Consider the following 21,406-nt stretch of genomic DNA (forward strand, 5'->3'; position numbering starts at 1 on the left):
TGAGGTTCATTTTTGGGGATAAACTTTTGGCAAGGCTTGTAAGGGCCCCAGGGCCATTAGCTTAGTAACCTGCTATGATCCTATGAAATAAATAATTGATGTTCAGTAGTATGACTATTGCTGACCTCGACGCTTCAATCTTTCGACCAGTTCTGACACCAAAAAAATATGTGAACAATAGCAGAGATCATCCACATGTATGTGTATGGGGATATGTGTGTTCGTGTGTTTTTTACATACATAAAAACAAACAAAAAAACAAAACAAACAGGAATGACTATATTAAAAGATCTGGAATATGTCAGCTCCATTGGGATAGGGAGATAAAGCCCTGACCCAAGTGATCTGAGTTTGTTTAGCGAGTTGGGTGCCATTGCCTGCTCAACTCTTCCAGAGGGAAAGATATGAGTGTGGTGATTTTGTGTTTTTATGATATAAAGGCTGTAAAGAGAGTCTCTGCTGAGGCAGTTGGATAAAGTGTGCAACTGTGTAGTTAGGGATCTGTCCCTCACTGCTCCATTGCACTCACATGCAAAATGTCAGACCTGAACTTCAGTAGAGAGTAGAGGCCTTAAAAAAATAAATGGCCCCCACATGATAGTCCTGGCTTCTCTGCCACAACAGGTACATTTATAGTGATGTGGCACAGAGGTCTCACCCATGGTGGGACATATCTGGGTGCCCCTCAGCGGCTCTGGGGAATGAAGGAGTAATGGGGAACAAGAAGAAGCTGAATTCAACCGTATCTGGTAAAATAAATAAAACAGTGTAATACAGAAAGATAAAATAATAGTAAACACATAATAACATTCCACTAACTACCTTCATTATAGCAAGCTCAGATGCTCATAAGCCAGTACTTATTATACAGCAGGAACTTCTTCTTGTAACATTTGTTAATGTCTGTTATGTACTTCACGGATAAAGATTCTAGTTGTCTACTGATGTACTATGTTCTTCATCTGTAAATATGTTGTAAGTAAATGCTATGTAAATTGTTAATCGCTATGTAATCCAATGTAACTGCTGTCTATTTTAACTGTGGAGCTTTTCTCCCCGGGCCTCCGCTGAAAATGGACCTACGTCCAGTCGGACACTCCCGGTCAACAAATATAAATAAATAAATAAATAAATAAATAAACATCACTGTTGCAGCATTCCTGGAAGTGGCAAATAAAGCCAAACTATCTGCAGATCAGCTAGAAAAAAGTGAATACTTAAAAAAGAAAAAACTGCATACCACAGATGTGAATTCTTCTCACTAAGTTACAGAGAGTGGTAGATGAAACCAAATAAAACTAGTCTGGCAGTTAATGCAGCTGAGGTGCTGTCAGCCTTCGTCCTGTTGTCCAGGGTTTAAGTCCAGTCTGCCTTCATTTACTCACCCTGTGACTCTGAACCTGTCAGTTAACCATTCCAACAACTTAGAAATGAGACTAAAAAAGCCATCATACTAGATAAGAAAAATTACTTCTACAATCTGCAACATAAACATCAGAATAACCCTCAAAAGTACTGGGCAGGCATAAATAAACCTCTCCAACCAGGCAAATCCACTACTCCGACCCCAGGAACATTATCTGACAAGAGCCAAGAAGAGATATAGCCAATTCATTCAATACTTTCTTCACAGAAACCATCCAGTCATTAGCTAACCAACTTTCTCCTCCCCACACTTCTATAAACACTATACCCGACTCACCACTCTCTTTTAACTTCCAGCCAGTGTCCACATCCTTTATCAGATCCCTTTTGAAAAAACTGAAGCCAACCACCCTTTCAGCCGATCTTCTGCCGGCTGAATACCTGCAAATTGCTGCAGATGTCGTAGCCTACCCTATCTCAATCCTAATTAACAGAACCATAACTGAGGCCTCAGTCCCCTCAATTTGGAAAATATCCTATGTTATTCCACTCCACAAAGGAGGTTCATCCACAGAACTATCCAACTGTAGACCTATAGCCATACTATCACCACTTGCCAAAATTATGGAAAAGTGCATGCACAACCAACTAATGCTCTATCTAACCCAAAATAAACTACTCACAGACTCTCAACATGGATTCAGACCCCATCATAGTACAACCACTGCCCTCCTCTCTTTTACTGTAAACATTAATCTTAACCGGAATAATAAAAAAATATCCTCCGCTCTCTTCCTGGACCTATCGAAAGCCTTCGATATGGTAAACCATCAGTTACTTCTATATACTTTAAAAACCCTGTATCTAGATACTCCAGCCCTTGACTGGTTTCAAGCTTACCTCACTGGGAGACAACAAGCAGTAATGTGGCAAAACAAGCTCTCCTGCCTACTACCAAATACCATAGGAGTTCCTCAAGGTTCCATATTAGGACCTCTCCTCTTTTTAGTATTCATAAACGACATCCAGTCATCTCTGAAGCCACCTGCATTCAATATGCAGATGACTCGACTATAATATGTTCCAATGCCTCTCTTGCAAATCTACTAACTACCACCCAACATAGCTTCACCAAAGTCGAAAACTGGCTTGCCAACCATCTCCTGATCTTAAATCCAAACAAAACCAAGTAACTTCTCTTCTACCCAACCAACAGATCTCCAACTGAAAACTTCATTATAAAATCCAATAATGGAACCATCATCTCCCCAGACACCTATACAAAGCTATTAGGAGTAAACATTGACAATAAACTCAGATTTGATATACATATCAACCAAGCCATTAAGTCAGTCAACAAGAAACTTGGGACCCTATATAGAATTAAAGCCTTCCTTACCCCGAATGCCAGGGCAGCCACAGCCCGTTCACACCTTCTCTCTACCCTACTATATGCCTCTCCTGTCCTCACTCACCTTAAGAAATCTGATCTGGCCAAGCTCTCATCCTGCTATAATCACATTGCCAGGTTCGTTACAGGCCTACCCTACGGAACACACCACTGTACTAACCTGAAAAAGCTTGGATGGATAGAATTCCCACACCTTCTTCACCAGTCCCAACTTATAGAGGCCTTCAAAATCCTTAAACAACCTGAGAATACCCCAGCACTAAAAAACTTAATGACTCCCTACTCCAATCTAAGCTGCCTTCGCTCAGCAAACAGACTCCTTGTCCAAACAACTAAATCTCTCAACCTAGGTGGTGGCCCGCTATTTGCCAACACCACTGGTAAAATATGGAACTCTCTCCCAAATAACATCACGCTTGCAACTTCTCTAAGTCAATTCAAAAATAGTCTAAAACTCCACTTCAAGTCACACTGGCTATGTCCTTGCTCAAACCCAGACTAGCTCTGTGCCATTAACTAAAACATAAACAACTAGCTAAGATGATAAGTACTTTGTATACTGTGATAAAGAAATATGTATCCTGTCTAACTCTATGTCATTATACTGCCTACCATCCTTGCTAATATGTTATTAATGTTACATTTGTAGTAATCTCAGAAATAGTAATGGCAGTCTTGTACTTGTATGTAAATAACCTATGTTTTTGTTAAGTTCTTTCAGCTCATTTACTGTACCTAATTATCAATGTAACTCTGTTGGAGCTTTTCTCCCCGGGCCTCCGCTGAAAAAGGACATGTATCCAGTCGGACCATCCCGGTTAACAAATGTAAAATAAAATAAATAAAATAATAAATAAATGCTTCTGGGTTGCAGTTAACCAGTCGGTGTTTCTGGGTTGTCTCTGAAAAGACGGTTGTGCCTAATGAGTTTACCCCATAAGCAAGTTAATAAAATAAAAAATAAAATCATCTCTTGTCAGGGCAAAATTGCCCCTCCCAATTACAAAAGTACAATAAATCCACAAAGAAGAATTGCAGAAAGTGTTTTTAAAAACCTGCAAAATAATATAGCCACAAAGGAAGAAACTGCTCACCCATAACCTGATCAGAGGAGATGAGCCTCTAAAATAAAACACTGAAAAAAGCTCTATATGATGGATAGTATATGCATTTCAAAGTAGGCATTTTCTCCATCCCTTCCACTTAGCACCAGAGCTAAACACATTACAAAAATGTTTGCAGCAATAAGAGTTAATACATTTTTAAAGTGAAAACTGCAGACCAGTGTCATGCCAGGCAAAGCGTTTCAAGCATATGGGGTTAAAGACATCAGTGCACCTCCGAAAGCCTTTCATAAGCACCTATGTGAACCACCAAGCTGAAAAAACATATAATCAGCCTGGAGTACACTATGTTGCAAATCCTGATTGCATAACTTCCCTCCCCTAATTCCTGAACCTCATGAACTGCAAGTACAAAAAGTACATAAAAGTGTGGAGTTCCCCAGAAAACACAAACTGCAGTATAACTAATTAAAAACCTGCAGTATAACTAATTAAAAACCTGCAGTATAACTAATTAAAAACCTGCAGTATAACTAATTAAAAACCTGCAGTATAACTAATTAAAAATACTAACTAGCCCTCCAGATGATGATTTACCTCATACTAAAATAATGAATCCATTTCCAGGAAACCACACACCAACCAATCAAAACACAAACTGCAGTATAACTAATTAAAAACCTGCAGTATAACTAATTAAAAACCTGTAGTATAACTAATTAAAAACCTGCAGTATAACTAATTAAAAACCTGCAGTATAACTAATTAAAAACCTGCAGTATAACTAATTAAAAATACTAACTAGCCCTCCAGATGATGATTTACCTCATACTAAAATAATGAATCCATTTCCAGGAAACCACACACACCAACCAATCAAAACACAAACTGCAGTATAACTAATTAAAAACCTGCAGTATAACTAATTAAAAACCTGCAGTATAACTAATTAAAAACCTGCAGTATAACTAATTAAAAACCTGCAGTATAACTAATTAAAAATACTAACTAGCCCTCCAGATGATGATTTACCTCATACTAAAATAATGAATCCATTTCCAGGAAACCACACACCAACCAATCAAAACACAAACTGCAGTATAACTAATTAAAAAATACTAACTAACCCTCCAAACGATGATTTACCTCATACTAAAATAATGAATCCATTTCCAGGAAACCACACACCAACCAATCAAAACACAAACTGCAGTATAACTAATTAAAAAAATACTAACTAGCCCTCCAGATGATGATTTACCTCATACTAAAGTAATGAATCCATTTCCAGGAAACCACACACCAACCAATCAAAACACAAACTGCAGTATAACTAATTAAAAAAATACTAACTAGCCCTCCAGGTGATGATTTACCTCATACTAAAGTAATGAATCCATTTCCAGGAAACCACACACCAACCAATCAAAACACAAACTGCAGTATAACTAATTAAAAAAATACTAACTAGCCCTCCAGATGATGATTTACCTCATACTAAAGTAATGAATCCATTTCCAGGAAACCACACACCAACCAATCAAAACACAAACTGCAGTATAACTAATTAAAAAATACTAACTAGCCCTCCAGATGATGATTTACCTCATACTAAAGTAATGAATCCATTTCCAGGAAACCACACACCAACCAATCAAAACACAAACTGCAGTATAACTAATTAAAAAAATACTAACTAACCCTCCAGATGATGATTTACCTCATACTAAAGTAATGAATCCATTTCCAGGAAACCACACACCAACCAATCAAAACAAAAACTGCAGTATAACTAATTAAAAATACTAACTAACCCTCCAAATGATGATTTACCTCATACTAAAGTAATGAATCCATTTCCAGGAAACCACACACCAACCAATCAAAACACAAACTGCAGTATAACTAATTAAAAAAATACTAACTAGTCCTCCAGGTGATGATTTACCTCATACTAAAGTAATGAATCCATTTCCAGGAAACCACACACCAACCAATCAAAACAAAAACTGCAGTATAACTAATTAAAAAATACTAACTAACCCTCCAAATGATGATTTACCTCATACTAAAGTAATGAATCCATTTCCAGGAAACCACACACCAACCAATCAAAACACAAACTGCAGTATAACTAATTAAAAAATACTAACTAGCCCTCCAGATGATGATTTACCTCATACTAAAGTAATGAATCCATTTCCAGGAAACCACACACCAACCAATCAAAACAAAAACTGCAGTATAACTAATTAAAAAATACTAACTAACCCTCCAAATGATGATTTACCTCATACTAAAGTAATGAATCCATTTCCAGGAAACCACACACCAACCAATCAAAACACAAACTGCAGTATAACTAATTAAAAAAATACTAACTAGCCCTCCAGATGATGATTTACCTCATACTAAAGTAATGAATCCATTTCCAGGAAACCACACACCAACCAATCAAAACAAAAACTGCAGTATAACTAATTAAAAAATACTAACTAACCCTCCAAATGATGATTTACCTCATACTAAAGTAATGAATCCATTTCCAGGAAACCACACACCAACCAATCAAAACACAAACTGCAGTATAACTAATTAAAAAAATACTAACTAGCCCTCCAGATGATGATTTACCTCATACTAAAGTAATGAATCCATTTCCAGGAAACCACACACCAACCAATCAAAACAAAAACTGCAGTATATCTAATTAAAAAATACTAACTAACCCTCCAAATGATGATTTACCTCATACTAAAGTAATGAATCCATTTCCAGGAAACCACACACCAACCAACCAAACCAAAACTGCAGTATAACTAATTAAAAATACTAACTAACCCTCCAAATGATGATTTACCTCATACTAAAGTAATGAATCCATTTCCAGGAAACCACACACCAACCAATCAAAACAAAAACTGCAGTATAACTAATTAAAAAATACTAACTAGCCCTCCATATGATGATTTACCTCATACTAAAGTAATGAATCCATTTCCAGGAAACCACACACCAACCAATCAAAACAAAAACTGCAGTATAACTAATTAAAAAAATACTAACTAGCCCTCCAGATGATGATTTACCTCATACTAAAGTAATGAATCCATTTCCAGGAAACCACACACCAACCAATCAAAACAAAAACTGCAGTATAACTAATTAAAAAATACTAACTAACCCTCCAAATGATGATTTACCTCATACTAAAGTAATGAATCCATTTCCAGGAAACCACACACCAACCAATCAAAACAAAAACTGCAGTATAACTAATTAAAAAATACTAACTAACCCTCCAAATGATGATTTACCTCATACTAAAGTAATGAATCCATTTCCAGGAAACCACACACCAACCAATCAAAACAAAAACTGCAGTATAACTAATTAAAAAATACTAACTAGCCCTCCAGATGATGATTTACCTCATACTAAAGTAATGAATCCATTTCCAGGAAACCACACACCAACCAATCAAAACAAAAACTGCAGTATCACTAATTAAAAAATACTAACTAGCCCTCCAAATGATGATTTACCTCATACTAAAATAATGAATCCATTTCCAGGAAACCACACACCAACCAATCAAAACAAAAATCCTCCAGAATGAACTCGACTAATCTACTCATGACAATAAACCCTCCAACCAGTGGAAAAAAGTAAAAAAAAAAAAAAAAAATCATCTCAAAAAATCCCAACAAAAGACTTGAAGTAATATAACCTGGACTATACCTTTAGCCCTTAAGTTTTACTGTAAATCTTGTTCCCAAAAACCAGTGTGTTCTTCATTTAAAACTGCTCCACAATTGAGTAGTGGAATCATAGAAAACCACAACAGCAGTTTGAAATTAGTAGGAAAACAAAACTCTACCTAAAAATGAAAAAAAAATTATGGAATATGTGTATTTGTGATGTTAGAAAAATGAAGTCTAATTGACTGCAGGACTGCAGACTGTGGTTTGTGATGAATGGGTATGTAAAACAGGCATAAAAACTCACAACCGTAACATCAGTAAACAGTTCGGGTTAAGCAGATACCACGGTTTTATGGAGTCATGTGATTTGCAACCTAATAAACCAGTTGAAAGTGTGCTGTAAAATGTTCAAGTTGCTCACCCTTGAAGCCAGGCACACTATAGCTATTAATGTCTTACTTCCCAGTTTGCAGTGCATTCTTCCTGTCATAACATCCCACTCTGCCAAGAACATTCCCTTCAGCCAGTCAACTAAAAACAAAATACTAAGGTTAAGGTTAAGGCGCCATGTCAGACTCCAAGCCAGTCACAAGTGGTGTCCCACAGGGCTCAGTCCTTGGCCCCCTGTTGTTCGGCATCTACTTCTCAGAAGTACAGGCTAACATAGGAGGACTATGGCTGACAAAGTTTGCAGATGACTGCAAACTGGGAGCCATAGTGGAAAGTACATCGGACACAGATATCCTTCAGAGGGGTCTCACGGAAACTGATAGCTGGTGCCAGAGCCATGGCCTGAAGTTAAATGCCAAAAAATGTATAGTCATACCCTTCGGGAAAAACAAGGCAACCCCAAGCTACCATATAGGTGGCAATCCACTAAGCACAGAAGAGGTTATCAGGGACCTGGGGACCCAGGTTGACAGTGGCCTTTCTTTTGACACTCACATTGCTAAAGTGGTTAGAAAAACCTTCTACATTGCCCACCTGATCATGAAGGGATTCACATCCAGATCAAGTGAGGTAATTGTTCCCCTGTGCTCTTCACTTATCAGACCAATGATCGAGTACAATGCCCCATTCGGGATGTATCTCACCCGACACCTGCAGCAATTGGAGAGACCCCAAAAGTTCCTCACCAAAAGGATAAAGGGACTCCAAAATCTGTCATATGCTGCCAGACTGAAGAAACTCCAGCTCTATTCAGTCGCATACCGTCTGCTCAGAGGTGACCTGTGCCTGACATACAAGGCCATGTCCAACCCGGAATTAATGGACATGTTCCACCTCAAAAAATCCAAATCTACCAGATCCACTAGAGCAAGCGACTTAAACCTTAGCACGGATATAAATAGGACATGCTGGAGGGATAGATTTGTCACCCAGAGACTCCCTATGTTGTGGAATAAAATCCCTGTCCATGTGAGGCAGAGCACCTCGCTGGCTCTGTTCAAGAGAAATCTTGACCGGTGGATGGGAGATCGTAGGTTTACCCCGGGAATCATCTCTGTGTCACTGCTGGACAGAGGCACAACAAACTAATGGGCACAGTATTTTTTAACATAAGGGGTGGCGTAAGCCACAAAAACTCTGGGCTAGGCTTATAAATGCCTTAGGGCAGATAGCCTAGTATAAACCTATGAACCTATAAAGCACGTTGCCTGCCATTGCATTTTCCTTCTGACTACTCTGATTTCCAAACTGCTTTTTGAAAGTTACCGCCCACCACTAAAAAATGTGTTAGGCATCAGCGAATCTACCCACTCACTCAGAACAAGTGATGGTCAGCAGTTACTGAGATCCCCATTGAAACTTACCATCACTGAAAGTGCGTTTTGTAAAATTGAACCACTTTGTTGGCAATTACTGCAGAAGACATCAGACTAGTGTCTAATCTTAATAGTTTTAAACGTCGACTAAAAAAGCATGTCACTAAAGAGAGTAAACGTATACAAGTTTGACAATAAACTACTGATGTTTATATCAGCTCTACAAGGCTTTATATACTTTAGATAAATATATGTATATGTATATATATATATATATATATATATATATATATATATATATATAAAATGTCATATATCTCAGTTCCTACTGTTTCTTACCCTTACTCCTGGCGTACATGTAATCTAGCTCACAGATGTGAGGTAGGGGTCAGCCTGTCATTTACTGTACAAGAGGCCATGAATATGCTAAAAGTATCCCTCATTCGGTTTATTTAATATGCAAGATATTATATATGTGCAGGTTTTTACTGTGTGTATGCATCTGTGCTGTCTGTTTAGTATTGTATTTATACTGTTTCCTTTTGTGAAGCACTAATTGCATATGATTGTCTGCTGTTTATGTTTGTATATAATGCCGTTCCTCCTTGGCCTCGGATTATTGGTGAAAATAGCCTTAGGACCAGTATAACTAACCAGTTAACAAATAAAAATAATTAAGTAAATGAATAAGCAGTTCAGTGTAGCCAAACTAAGAAGTAAAGAACTTAAGAGAAATCTACAAAAAAAAAGGTTTGTCTGAAAAGTCAGAGGCTTGGCCATTCATAGTCTGCTCACAATAAAGTGTTTTTTTGTAGTGATGTAAGACTTTACCACTAAACATACTAGAGTAAAGACATCAGTAATGTAGCTTGCATTCTATATTCCAAACTTCGCAGATTATGTGGTCAGTTTTTGTATGTTTTCAGCACAACAGTAAAGGACCATTGCTATTAAATTATTCATTTGTGCAAACAGCAGATGGGCATTGCCATCAACAGTCCTTCCCCTGATCGGGACATCACTAGACATTTTATTTTGTACAGCTAGAGGCTGTAATTTGTGTGTGTACTGTGGGACTGTAACACGGCAGACAAGTAGAGTGGAATGCTTCACATTTGCTGTCTTTAATTTTTAACCAATAAGTAGGTTTTCAGCAGTGAGCCTCAATTCACAAAATGCTAATTCTGAAAATTATGGCAAAAGTTTGATGCCTATATCTTGGACATCTGCAAGTATGTGGTTATTTCAAACTAGAGACTTAATTCTACTTCGTCGAACTGTGCTGTTCCTTTTTACATATACATTTTTTGGCTTTGATTGTAGATGAGTTGCAAGGACTGTATTTCTTGAAACTACCATGGATACCAGTAAAATTAAATGCAGCCACTAAAAAATATTCTGGGGGAAGACTCATTTATTGTTTATTTAAATGCTTTTATTTACAGTATCTGTTATTGCAGCATTCCTTTTGTTACCAAATGAGTATTTTTTATGCTGGATGATGCGAGTAACATGGAAATAATATTAGTTTCTGTTTTACTGTTTTAAGATTTAACTTCTTTTGTAAGTCAGAGCAGTTAAATACAGTACAACTAAGCTAAATCCAATGGTTTATTTATTTATTTACACTTGGTAACTGGGTAGTGTCCAACTAGGTTGAAACAAAACTGTTTTCAGTTGAGACCCGAGGAGAAAAGCTACACATCAAAAAGAACACTATTAAGGTACAAGCAGTAAACTTAGTGTAAGTAGTACATTGCTAACAATATGTAAATGAGCTTAACAAAAATATTATAGCAAAATATAATAACAGAATCCAATATAAACGTGCATTTTTCACGCATAGAGGAGTACTATTTTTTTTACAATATATATAAGTCATGTAGCTTTACAAGGTAAGTCACAGATGAAAGACCAAAATTGGCCATGTAGTTTTACAAGTTAGGTCATCTGAAGGAACAAAGATTAATAAAGATAAGACAGATAGTGGGATAGCCCTATGTGGGATGAGCACTATTCGGGCTAGGGTGCTGGCGGAAATTGGGCTACTGTTGGCCGAAAGAGAAGAGGAGGGCGAAGGCATGCCCGAAGGCAGGAAGAGAGGAGGAAGGTTAGGAGTGTAGCAGTGAGGGTAGGAACTTTGAATGTTGGCAGTATGACTGGTATAGGGAGAGAGCTAGCTGATATGATGGAGAGAAGGAAGGTTGATATATTGTGCGTGCAAGAGACCAGATGGAAGGGAAGTAAGGCCAGGTGTTTAGGAAATAGGTTCAAATTGTTCTATCATGGTGTGGATGGCAGGAGAAATGGGGTAGGGGTTATACTAAAGGAACAATATGCCAAGAGTGTTTTAGACATGAAGAGAGTGTCTGACAGAGTGATGTTTATGAAGCTCGAAATTGATGGTGTAATGATGAATGTTGTTAGTGCATATACTCCACAAGTTGGGTGTGCGATGGATGAGAAAGAGAAATTTTGGAGTGAGTTGGATAAAGTTGTGGTGAGTGTACCCAAGGGTGAGAGATTAGTGATTGGAGCGGTCTTTAATGGGCATTTTGGTGAAGTGAACAGAGGGGATGAGGAAGTGACGGGTAGGTATGGTGTTAAGGAGAGGAATGCAGAAGGTCAGATGATTGTGGATTTTGCGGAAAGGATGGACATGGCTGTTGTGAATACGTATTTTAAGAAGAGGGAGGAGCATAGGGTGACGTACAAGAGTGGAGGAAGATGCACACAGGTGGATTATATCCTATGTAGGAGGGCCAGTCTGAAGGAGATTGGGGACTGTAAAGTGGTGGCAGGGGAAAGTGTAGTTAAGCAGCATAGAATGGTGGTCTGTAGAATGACGTTGGTGATCAAGAAGAGGAGGAGGAGTGTGAAAGCTGTGCCAAGGATTAAATGGTGGAAGTTAAAAAAGGGTGATTGTGAAGTGGAGTTTAGGGAAGAGTTAAGACAGGCACTAGGAGGCAGTGGAGAGTTACCAAATAGCTGGGTAACTACAGCAGAACTAGTAAGGGTGACTACTAGAAAGGTGCTTGGTGTGACATCTGGACAGAGGAAGGAGGACAAGGAGACCTGGTGGTGGAATGAGGAAGTACAGGAGAGTATACAGAGGAAGAGGCTGGCGAAGAAGAAGAAGTGGGATTGTCAAAGAGATGAAGAAAGTAGACATGAGTATAAGGAGATGAGGCGCATGGCAAAGAGAGAGGTGGCGAAAGCTAAGGATAAGGCGTATGGAGAGTTGTATGAGAGATTGGACACTAAAGAGGGAGAAAAGGACCTGTACCGATTGGCTAGACAGAGGGACAGAGCTGGGAAAGATGTGCAGCAAGTAAGGGTGATAAAGGATAGTGAGGGAAAGGTACTCACAAGAGAGGAGAGTGTGTTGAGTAGATGGAAAGAGTATTTTGAGAGGCTGATGATTGAAGAGAATGAGAGAGAGAAGGTTGGAAGATGTGGGGATAGTGAATCAGGAAGTGAAACAGATTAGCAAGTAGGAAGTAAGGGCAGCTATGAAGAGGATGAAGAATGGAAAGGCTGTTGGCCCAGATGACATCCCAATGGAAGCATGGAGGTGCTTAGGAGAAATGGCAGTGGAATTTCTAACTAGATTGTTTAATGAAATTTTGGAAAGTCAGAGGATGCCTGAGGAGTGGAGAAAAAGTGTTTTGGTACCTATCTTTAAGAGTAAGGGTGATGTGCAGAGCTGCAGTAACTACAGAGGGATAAAACTGATCAGTCACAGCTTGAAGTTATGGGAAAGAGTAGTAGAAGCAAGGTTAAGAAGGGAGGTGATGATTAGTGATCAGCAGTATGGTTTCATGCCAGGAAAGAGCACTACAGATGCAATGTTTGCTCTGAGAGTGTTATTGGAGAAATACAGAGAAGGTCAGAAGGAGTTGCATTGTGTCTTTGTAGACTTGGAGAAAGCATATGACAGGGTGCCTAGAGAAGAGTTGTGGTATTGTATGAGGAAGTCAGGAGTGGCAGAGAAGTATGTAAGAGTGGTTCAGGATATGTACGAGGGTAGTGTGACAGTGGTGAGGACTGCAGTGGGAGTGACAGATCCGTTTAAAGTGGAGGTGGGATTACATCAAGGATCAGCTCTGAGTCCTTTCTTATTTGCAGTGGTGATGGACAGGTTGACAGATGAGATCAAACAGGAGGCCCCGTGGACTATGATGTTTGCAGATGACATTGTGATCTGTAGTGAGAGTAGGAATCAGGTTGAGGAGACTCTGGAGAGGTGGAGATATGCTCTAGAGAGCAGAGGAATGAAGGTCAGCAGGACTCAGACATAATATATGTGTGTGAATGAGAGGGAGGATAGAGGAATGGTGAGGATGCAGGGAGTAGAGTTGGTAAAGGTGGATGAGTTTAAGTACTTGGGATCAACAGTTCAGAGTAATGGTGAATGTGGAAGAGAGGTGAAGAAGAGAGTACTGGCAGGGTGGAATGGGTGGAGAAGAGTGTCAGGAGTGATTTGTGACAGACTGGTACCAGTAAGAGTGAAATGGAAGGTCTACAAGAGGGTAGTGAGACCAGCTATGTTATATGGGTTGGAGACAGTGGCATTGACAAAAAGGCAGGAGTCAGAGCTGTATGTGGCAGAGTTAAAGATGTTAAGATTTGCACTCGGTGTGACTAGGCTGGATAGGATTAGGAATCAGTATATTAGAGGGTCAGCTCACGTTGGACAGTTTGGAGACAAAGCAAGAGAGAAGAGATTGCGTTGGTTTGGACATGTGCTGAGGAGGGATGATGGGTATATTGGGAAAAAGATGCTAAGGATGGAGCTGCCAGGTAAGAGGAAAAGAGGAAGGCCTAAGATAAGGTTTATGGACGTGGTGAGAGAGGACATGCAGGCGGTTGGTGTGACAGAGCAAGATGCAGAGGATAGGATGAAATGGAAAGAGATGATCCGCTGTGGCGACCCCTAATAGGAAAAGCCAAAAGAGGATGATGATGTGAGATAAGTGGGAAAATGTAAAAGATACATTTCAAGATATTACATACATCCCTAAAGTATGCAAACTCAGTATGGCAAACAGATTGAAAAAGAGAAAAGTCTGCCAGTCTTGAGATTCAGTACGTGCTGTGTGCCACATGTACCCACTTGTGGGTCCATCAAACTGCACGAACTTGCCCATGTCAGCTAACCACAATTCCTTAGTAAACGTAACACACCCCATACCCCATCTGTTGATTATTCCTTAAATAGAATTACTGTCTTTCTGAATTGTTTCCTGTAAAGATGTACTTCATCTTAACTGGCCTTGGTTCAGCCATATCAGGTTGTATCAGGTGTGCATTTCTGCATTTGCTACCCCACCAAGGTATTTCTCTTGGTATCTGCTTTTTTAAGGAAATACCTTTGAAAGTTGAGAACCTTGGTATTAGTTTAGCCCAGGTGAAGTACTTTGCATTTGCCTCCATTAAATGCCAGATGCCATTTCTTAACCCACTCTGCCAGTCGTCTGAGGTTGTTCCCCCAAGCTCACCACTCTTTGTATCATCAATAAACGGCTGTATTCTGTTCACCTGTTTTAGTGTCAGTCACAAACTGGTTGACCTTGTTCTCACCAGCTCTTGTGATGTGTGATATAAAGGTGAAACACATTGTACTGGTGGGAGAACCAGCCCTGTAACCCCACTAACCACTTATCTTTCCTTTTAGTATGTTTTCTATAGGAATTACTTTGCCTTTCATCAGCCACCCATCCTTCCTCCCGTTTAGTCTTTTTCACCTCTGCTGCCAGTTTCTTTGTTTGTCTTTTGTGCAAGACTGAGTCAGAGGTCTTCCTGTAGTCAAGGTACAAAGCTTCATACAGGATTCCTTTGTCAAGTTCCAGCGTAGACCAGAGATAAAATCAAACCAGCTGGACTGACCTGACTTGTTTCAACAAACCCACATTGGTACTTTACTTACTGCGGAGGTTGTTCTTTTCCAGGAAAACAAGCTAGCTGTTCTTTGAGTATTTTGTTTCTAATTATTTTTTTGTAAAGTTCCTGAATCAGTCTTGGCTCCCCCTTGTGGAGGGGCACCTCCTTGTCCTGCAGGACTTCACTGGTTTGGGTCACTGGTTGTAAAGTTTTGTCAGAAGATCTCCAAGTACATTTGCCAGTTTTGTAAGATCCTGGAGGGTATGATATCGGACACTCGTGTCCCTTTAACTCTGAATTTCCATGCTGCACCTTCCCTAAATGTATGGGTGCAAATGTCAGGTGCTGCCACTTCCCCCATCAAAGCTGGCTGTCTTCCTGCCTTCTTTTTTATGAAGGTGGAAGCAAAGAATTAAGAGGAATTCATGCATTTTCTTGCCCTACCAATGTATCTTGTCCTTCTTTTTCTGTGTCTCTAGAGAATCATTTTCCCTGTCTTTATTCCTTCTGCTATATCTTTCTCTAGCTTTACATTTTCATTTCTTGCTACCTTTGCAGCCATATTTTAAGTGTCATAATTTTCTAGAGTAGTTGTCTCTCATCTATTCTTTAACTCGTGTGCACTTCCTTTGTGTGGACGACCTCCCTGATGAATTATTCTGGCTCCTTTCTTCTTCTTCTGCTGTCTGACTTCCTCTTTTTCTCTGCCCCTTTTTTCACAGCTGTTCTTATGTTTCTGTTTATTTTGAACCCATGAGCATTGTCTGTTCCCTGTATTTGTACTGAGCCTTCCACTTTGCCGTCAGATTCTCCTTTCTTAGCTTCTCCCTTTCCGTGATGGTATTCTCAACATCAAAGAAGTTAGCATCATCATCTACTCTAACAGTAAAATACCCTAAAAGAAATTCCATTTATATAGTTACAAAAAAAAACTACCTAGTTCTAATGTTAGACTCTCCTCTGAACTTTTAACATTCACACACATATCACCAACAAAGTCAGCACACATTTAAAACTATTTTACCATATCTCTCATCTGTTCACACCATGTGCTTTTCTAGCCATAGACAAAATGTCTTAATACTGAAGCCGCAATATGCTTTGATCATGCTTAATTTTCCAAAGAACACCCCAAAAATTCATAGAAACGTGAATAAAATATTCAGACTTGCACTGAGTTGCTATCACTGCTTACTATTAGAAAATGTAAACCAGCATCCCATTACCCATAGAGCCACATTTCTCTCAAGTACCCTTTATATAAAACTCTTACACTTGGCTACTGCTTATCCCTTAAAAGATTTCTTTAAATAAGGAACCAAAACTTCACTTTTGGAGGCTCCCAGTAAAATGCCCTTACTGTCATTAGATCAACATTTAAGCTTACCATTGGAGAGGAAGCCTTTTGTAGAATAGGATCTTCTGGATTTAGTCAACTACCTAATGAAATAAAGTTCTCAAACTTTGGAAACTTTCAAAAGAAAACTTGAAAAAAATCATGCTTGTTCCAGTTTCCCTGATGTATATGACTGTAATACGTTTTCCCAGTGCATGTTTTAATATGTTAATACTCTGTTAGTATACTGTACAAATCTAGCATAGTAGTTACTGCTGACCATGTAACTGGGTCATGGCTGAAAAGGGTCAGTAGACCAGTCCACTTAACACAGATACCAAATTGTAAATAAATAAATAGGTACCTTTTTGGTTTTGTTTGATTGCCAGTGGTCTGATTTGTCTATGGTGAAACAGACATCATTTGGTCTTTGTTGGACAGGGGTGCTTTTACTTCTAGATATTGACTTGAATGTATTAATGAACTTTTGAAATAACATTTTCAATTTCTTCATTTTAAAAGATCTGTCCATACCTCTCAACTGTACAAATTTTTGCCTCATATGTTTGGTCTGTTCCTCATAAAATTTTGGTTTTCTGAGAAATTGTTGGCAAAGCATTAAGAATTGAAGTCAGAAAATAATGACAGGCTTTTAATTTTTAGAATTCATACCCTTCAGAAAATGCATGCTAATGCAAAACTCTTATGCTATAAACTTTCTGTCTGTAAGAGCAATATTTAAAAATTGTCCCTATGACTTTGTCCACATTTCTTGCTCTAAGAGGTATGGACCTGTCATGTGTTGAACAGCCTATTGTAAGTGATCCCTGTAAATAATTAAAAGACAGATATTTCTAATCTACTGTGCTTTTAAAACAGTGCATTCCACACTGTGGTGTTTCTTTGTCCCAAATTTCTTAAATTCTCAAATCAATATGACTATATTTTATTAAGTCAGATATTAATGTCAAGTATTAATGCTTGTCAAAGTAAAATAAAATGTCACAAACTGGTGTACTCATTTTTCAGTTACATGTAAAAAACTGTTATACTTTTAGCACCTACATTAAAGAGAATTATTTACAGGCTACATAAATTAGTTAAAAAAATGAAAGGCAGAAAAGGAATCCGTGACTTATGGAGTTAAGTAGGTTACATAAAAATGAAAGGTTATGTTTGCACGGGTCCCCTTGATATGGTCAACATTTCAGAATATCGAAGACCATATGGCCGACATTCAAAATGTCGACCATGCGTTACCGGCATCTCCGTACAGTGCGGAATGAAAAGATTTCCGTCTTCCGCACTGTATTGTGATCTCGGAGTTGGTATATTTAAGTTCTTGGGGGGGGGGGGGCAGAAGGTAAGTTTTTGTTGTGTTTTTTTTTTATTCAGTGGTCAACATTTTGAATGTCGATCATATGGTCTCAGCCATATGGTCTTCGACAATCTGAAACGTCGACCATATGAAGTAGATCCGTTTGTACATATGTTTGGCATTTAAGTGCAGAATGTATTGGGAAATATTTAGCACAGATGCCTAAAAAACAGAAGCAGATTAATTTGACTGAGGGTTAAATATGGGAAAATTATTATTGACCAAGATAGGTTTGTTAAAACGCTGCCAGCTTTTTTCATGGAATTATATCAGGAAGCATATGACAAGTCATATGATATTGGGCAGTTTCAGAAATTAACAGAAAAGGTTCATGAAGCTAGTATCTTTTCAGTTTACATTCATATGTACAGGACATTGAACAGCGAAAAGTACTGAGGCTAAGAGCTTGGCTGCAGAATTTTGTAAAACACTTCTACCTTAACTTGTTTCATTATTAAAGATGATAAAATAGTTTGAGTATTGCTTTCTGTAGCATCTTTCCATTGCACTGAAAAGGATATTTAGCCAAAGCAGTTGCCACATGGTACCTTGAAATGACAGGTCAGCCAGACTGCCTTCCTCAAAATCTAGGATAAATTAGCAGCTGGACCTAGGAATGTTGGCAGGGCAGGTGGCGGCTTTGCTTGTTTCACAGGGAAGGACCTTACAGTCACTGTTTTGACCCTTAGGGAACTCCGATGAGGAGCTGTTCGCATGCAGATTTGTTGATGGCAGCAGTAAGAAATTCCCACATTCATGCTACTTGTCAGTGACTGCTTTACATCTCAAGACACTGGGAAAAGAGGAGAGAGTAGGGAATTACAAAAAAATCCCATCCCTGCAATATATTGTAATGGCTTTGGAGGGGGAACGGTTAGGTTGCAGCGAGGCATTGGTGAGCCTTCTGATGCTGGGAGTCAGCAGGAAGGCAGAAGGTGACAAAACAGATTTTTATAAACACTGATTCTTCAGTTAATCATTCATTAATCACTTTACAGAAAATTGCATTTGGCTTTCTTTCTGGGGTCAGTGGATCAGATTACAGAATATAGCAGCTCGTGGGGTTCATGCGTTAGTCTACAAAACATTTCATCTTGTATGCTATCATTTTGGAGTCCATGCATCAGTTACCAGAAAATCACAGCTCGTCTGCCATCCTGGGGTTCATGCATCAGTTTACATAACATACCAGCTTGTCTGCCATTCTGGGGTTCACTCATTAGCTTTTTTACCTTCTTAACTGCAAGCTTATTTATCCACTGCTAGGAGAGATTCCGTTCTCCCACAAACTGTTCCAGTATTATGGGAGAGGTTTCCACATGGAATTAGGAATGTGAAAACTTTAATTTCTTTTGAAAGGCATATCTTTGTCCCAGGGAGTTCCCATACTCTGGAACAAGCTATCCATCTGTGTCAAGCAAAGTTCTTCATTAACACTCTTGAAGAAAAATCTTGAGTGGATGGGAAATAGGAAATAAACCCCGGGAATCACTTCTGTGGCTCTACTCGACAGGGCACACGAAAATAACTGTCTTGGAAGGCATAAGCCAGGGAACCTTGTTGGCTAGGCTCACTTAGGCCCTTGGGCCAACAGCCTAGTACCTTACCTATGAGCCTATGTATGTTAGGGCTTAGGGAAGCAGCTTTACTTGTAGGTCCTGCGCTTACATCTTATGAATTTGAAAGCAGAAATTTATTTCATAAGCTTCTTGTGCTAAATCTTTTTGGAGATGTTATTAGATGATAAGATCTCCATATTTGTTCAGGGAGGTATTTTTGTAGTCTTTTTTTGCGGTTTGGTGGTGAAAATTCCCTGAACTCAGAAGTAGAAAACAGTTATGTGAGCTGCAGACATATTGTGGGTTTGAATGTAAGTACTGGAAATAGTACTGTATGCAGAGGAACAGAACAGGGCATCTCACATACTGCACACAGTTCTCAAAGATCTTCAGATATCATGCATATTCACTTACTTTTTCACTGGATCCTTGGTCTCCTTGGACATCTGAGCAGTATGAATGCTGGATGATTGAGATAAACGACTGTCTTTGGAGACTTGCCGAACCATGTCAGAAGAGACTTATCTGTTGAATTTCTTCATGATAAATATGCTTATTAAACCATTGTCTAGCTTGAGAGTGGGGATGTCAGTAATGGCAAAGTGTGGAGATCAGTAGTACATTCAGAGATAGCGTTCACTGATGCTGTATATTAAAGGCTGCAGTATGGTGAATCTAGGACTCTGCCTAGCTAGAACCTTTAAGTTAACAGTAAAATAAATAAATAATAAAATAAATAAATAAGAGCTGTGACTGAGGAGATGTGATGCCATTCACATAAGATGTTAAATCCGGGCCCCCTCTGCTTCAGTTGATGTAGCTCAGGTGAGTGTAAAAGATCCCACGGCACCAAAAGAGTAGGGAAAGTTCCCTGTTGTCCTGACCAAATTTCTCCTAGTATTGCAAGTACCACAAGGATATTCCCTGAAAATAGGTGACTAGCCTACATGGGATTAATCCAGTCAACAAAGAATGCTAATAAATAAATAAAGTTACTGCTTCAGCTACTTCAGTAAGAAGCTTTAAAATGTCTTGACTTTGCAGTATACATGTTATTTCTTCAAACTAATTCTCTTTTCTAATGAAGCCTTTTTGTTTTTTCAGGTACTCTTTATTGATAACTGGCGTGTTCTCCATGGCCGAGAATCATTCACGGGATACAGACAGCTGTGTGGCTGCTATCTTACAAGGGATGATATAATGAATGCTGCACGCCGGTTTGGACTAGTAGCCTGAAACACCCGTTCTATAAAATTCTCACCCTTTTCAACCAAAGACAATGACTAAAATTACTTGACACGGACATAAGTGCCTAAATTCAAGCAAGCTTCATAAACTTGCAATTTCTGGAAGCTTTAGCTGTTTTCAAAACTAATTCAGTGGTTGTGCATATAGAAATTTGTAGGGGTTATTGTTCTTTACTGATGTGCTGAAATAGCAAATAGAATTTACTGTTAACAGTTCTGGATCTCTGGTTACTTCCCTTTTCAAGGGGTATATCATATTTTTGGTTAATGTTTAGGTTGCACACAATGGTTCAGGTGATGTCAGCACCACAGTGCCCCCATGCGCTAAACCTTCTTACCATGTTATAGTTGTAAATGTGTTGGTCACTCAGAATGGAAAGAATGCCATTGTCATCATTTGGCTAAACGATGGTTATTGGTTCCAGAAACTGGGCATCCAAGAAATGTCCATCAACCCCCCGCCATGTCCAAGATGCATGCAACATGTCACTAAAGTGCCTTTTCTGAAAAGAGATAAGGAATTTACAAAGGAGTTAGCAAGAACAGCTGGTAGTATATCTGTGGCGCGTACCAGTAAAGAAACACAATGGCACAGGTGCTGCAGTTTGACAGTCCTGCAAGGCTAATTTTAATGTTCTCACACACGCACACCGTTTATATGCAGTACCCATAGTAGTCAGTGTCTACAGTTAG

The 21,406-nt window shown here is 38.9% G+C and overlaps 1 protein-coding gene across 3 annotated transcripts in view; it reads left to right on the forward strand.

Annotated features, from left to right (window-relative positions):
- Positions 1–20,929, forward strand: part of TMLHE (trimethyllysine hydroxylase, epsilon) — a 1,127,719-nt gene extending 1,106,790 nt beyond the window's left edge. For all 3 annotated transcript variants that reach the window (XM_044057660.1, XM_044057662.1, XM_044057661.1), the window contains one exon: positions 20,571–20,929. In XM_044057660.1, the coding sequence (XP_043913595.1) occupies positions 20,571–20,702 (132 nt within the window). In that variant the 3' untranslated portion in view covers positions 20,703–20,929. The remainder of the gene's footprint in view (positions 1–20,570) is intronic.
- The last annotated feature ends 477 nt before the right edge of the window (positions 20,930–21,406 follow it).

This window comes from Protopterus annectens, chromosome 15.part0 (genome assembly GCF_019279795.1).
Source record: "Protopterus annectens isolate FY-2018-M chromosome 15.part0, PAN1.0, whole genome shotgun sequence".
Classification (NCBI taxonomy): Eukaryota; Metazoa; Chordata; order Ceratodontiformes; family Protopteridae; genus Protopterus; species Protopterus annectens.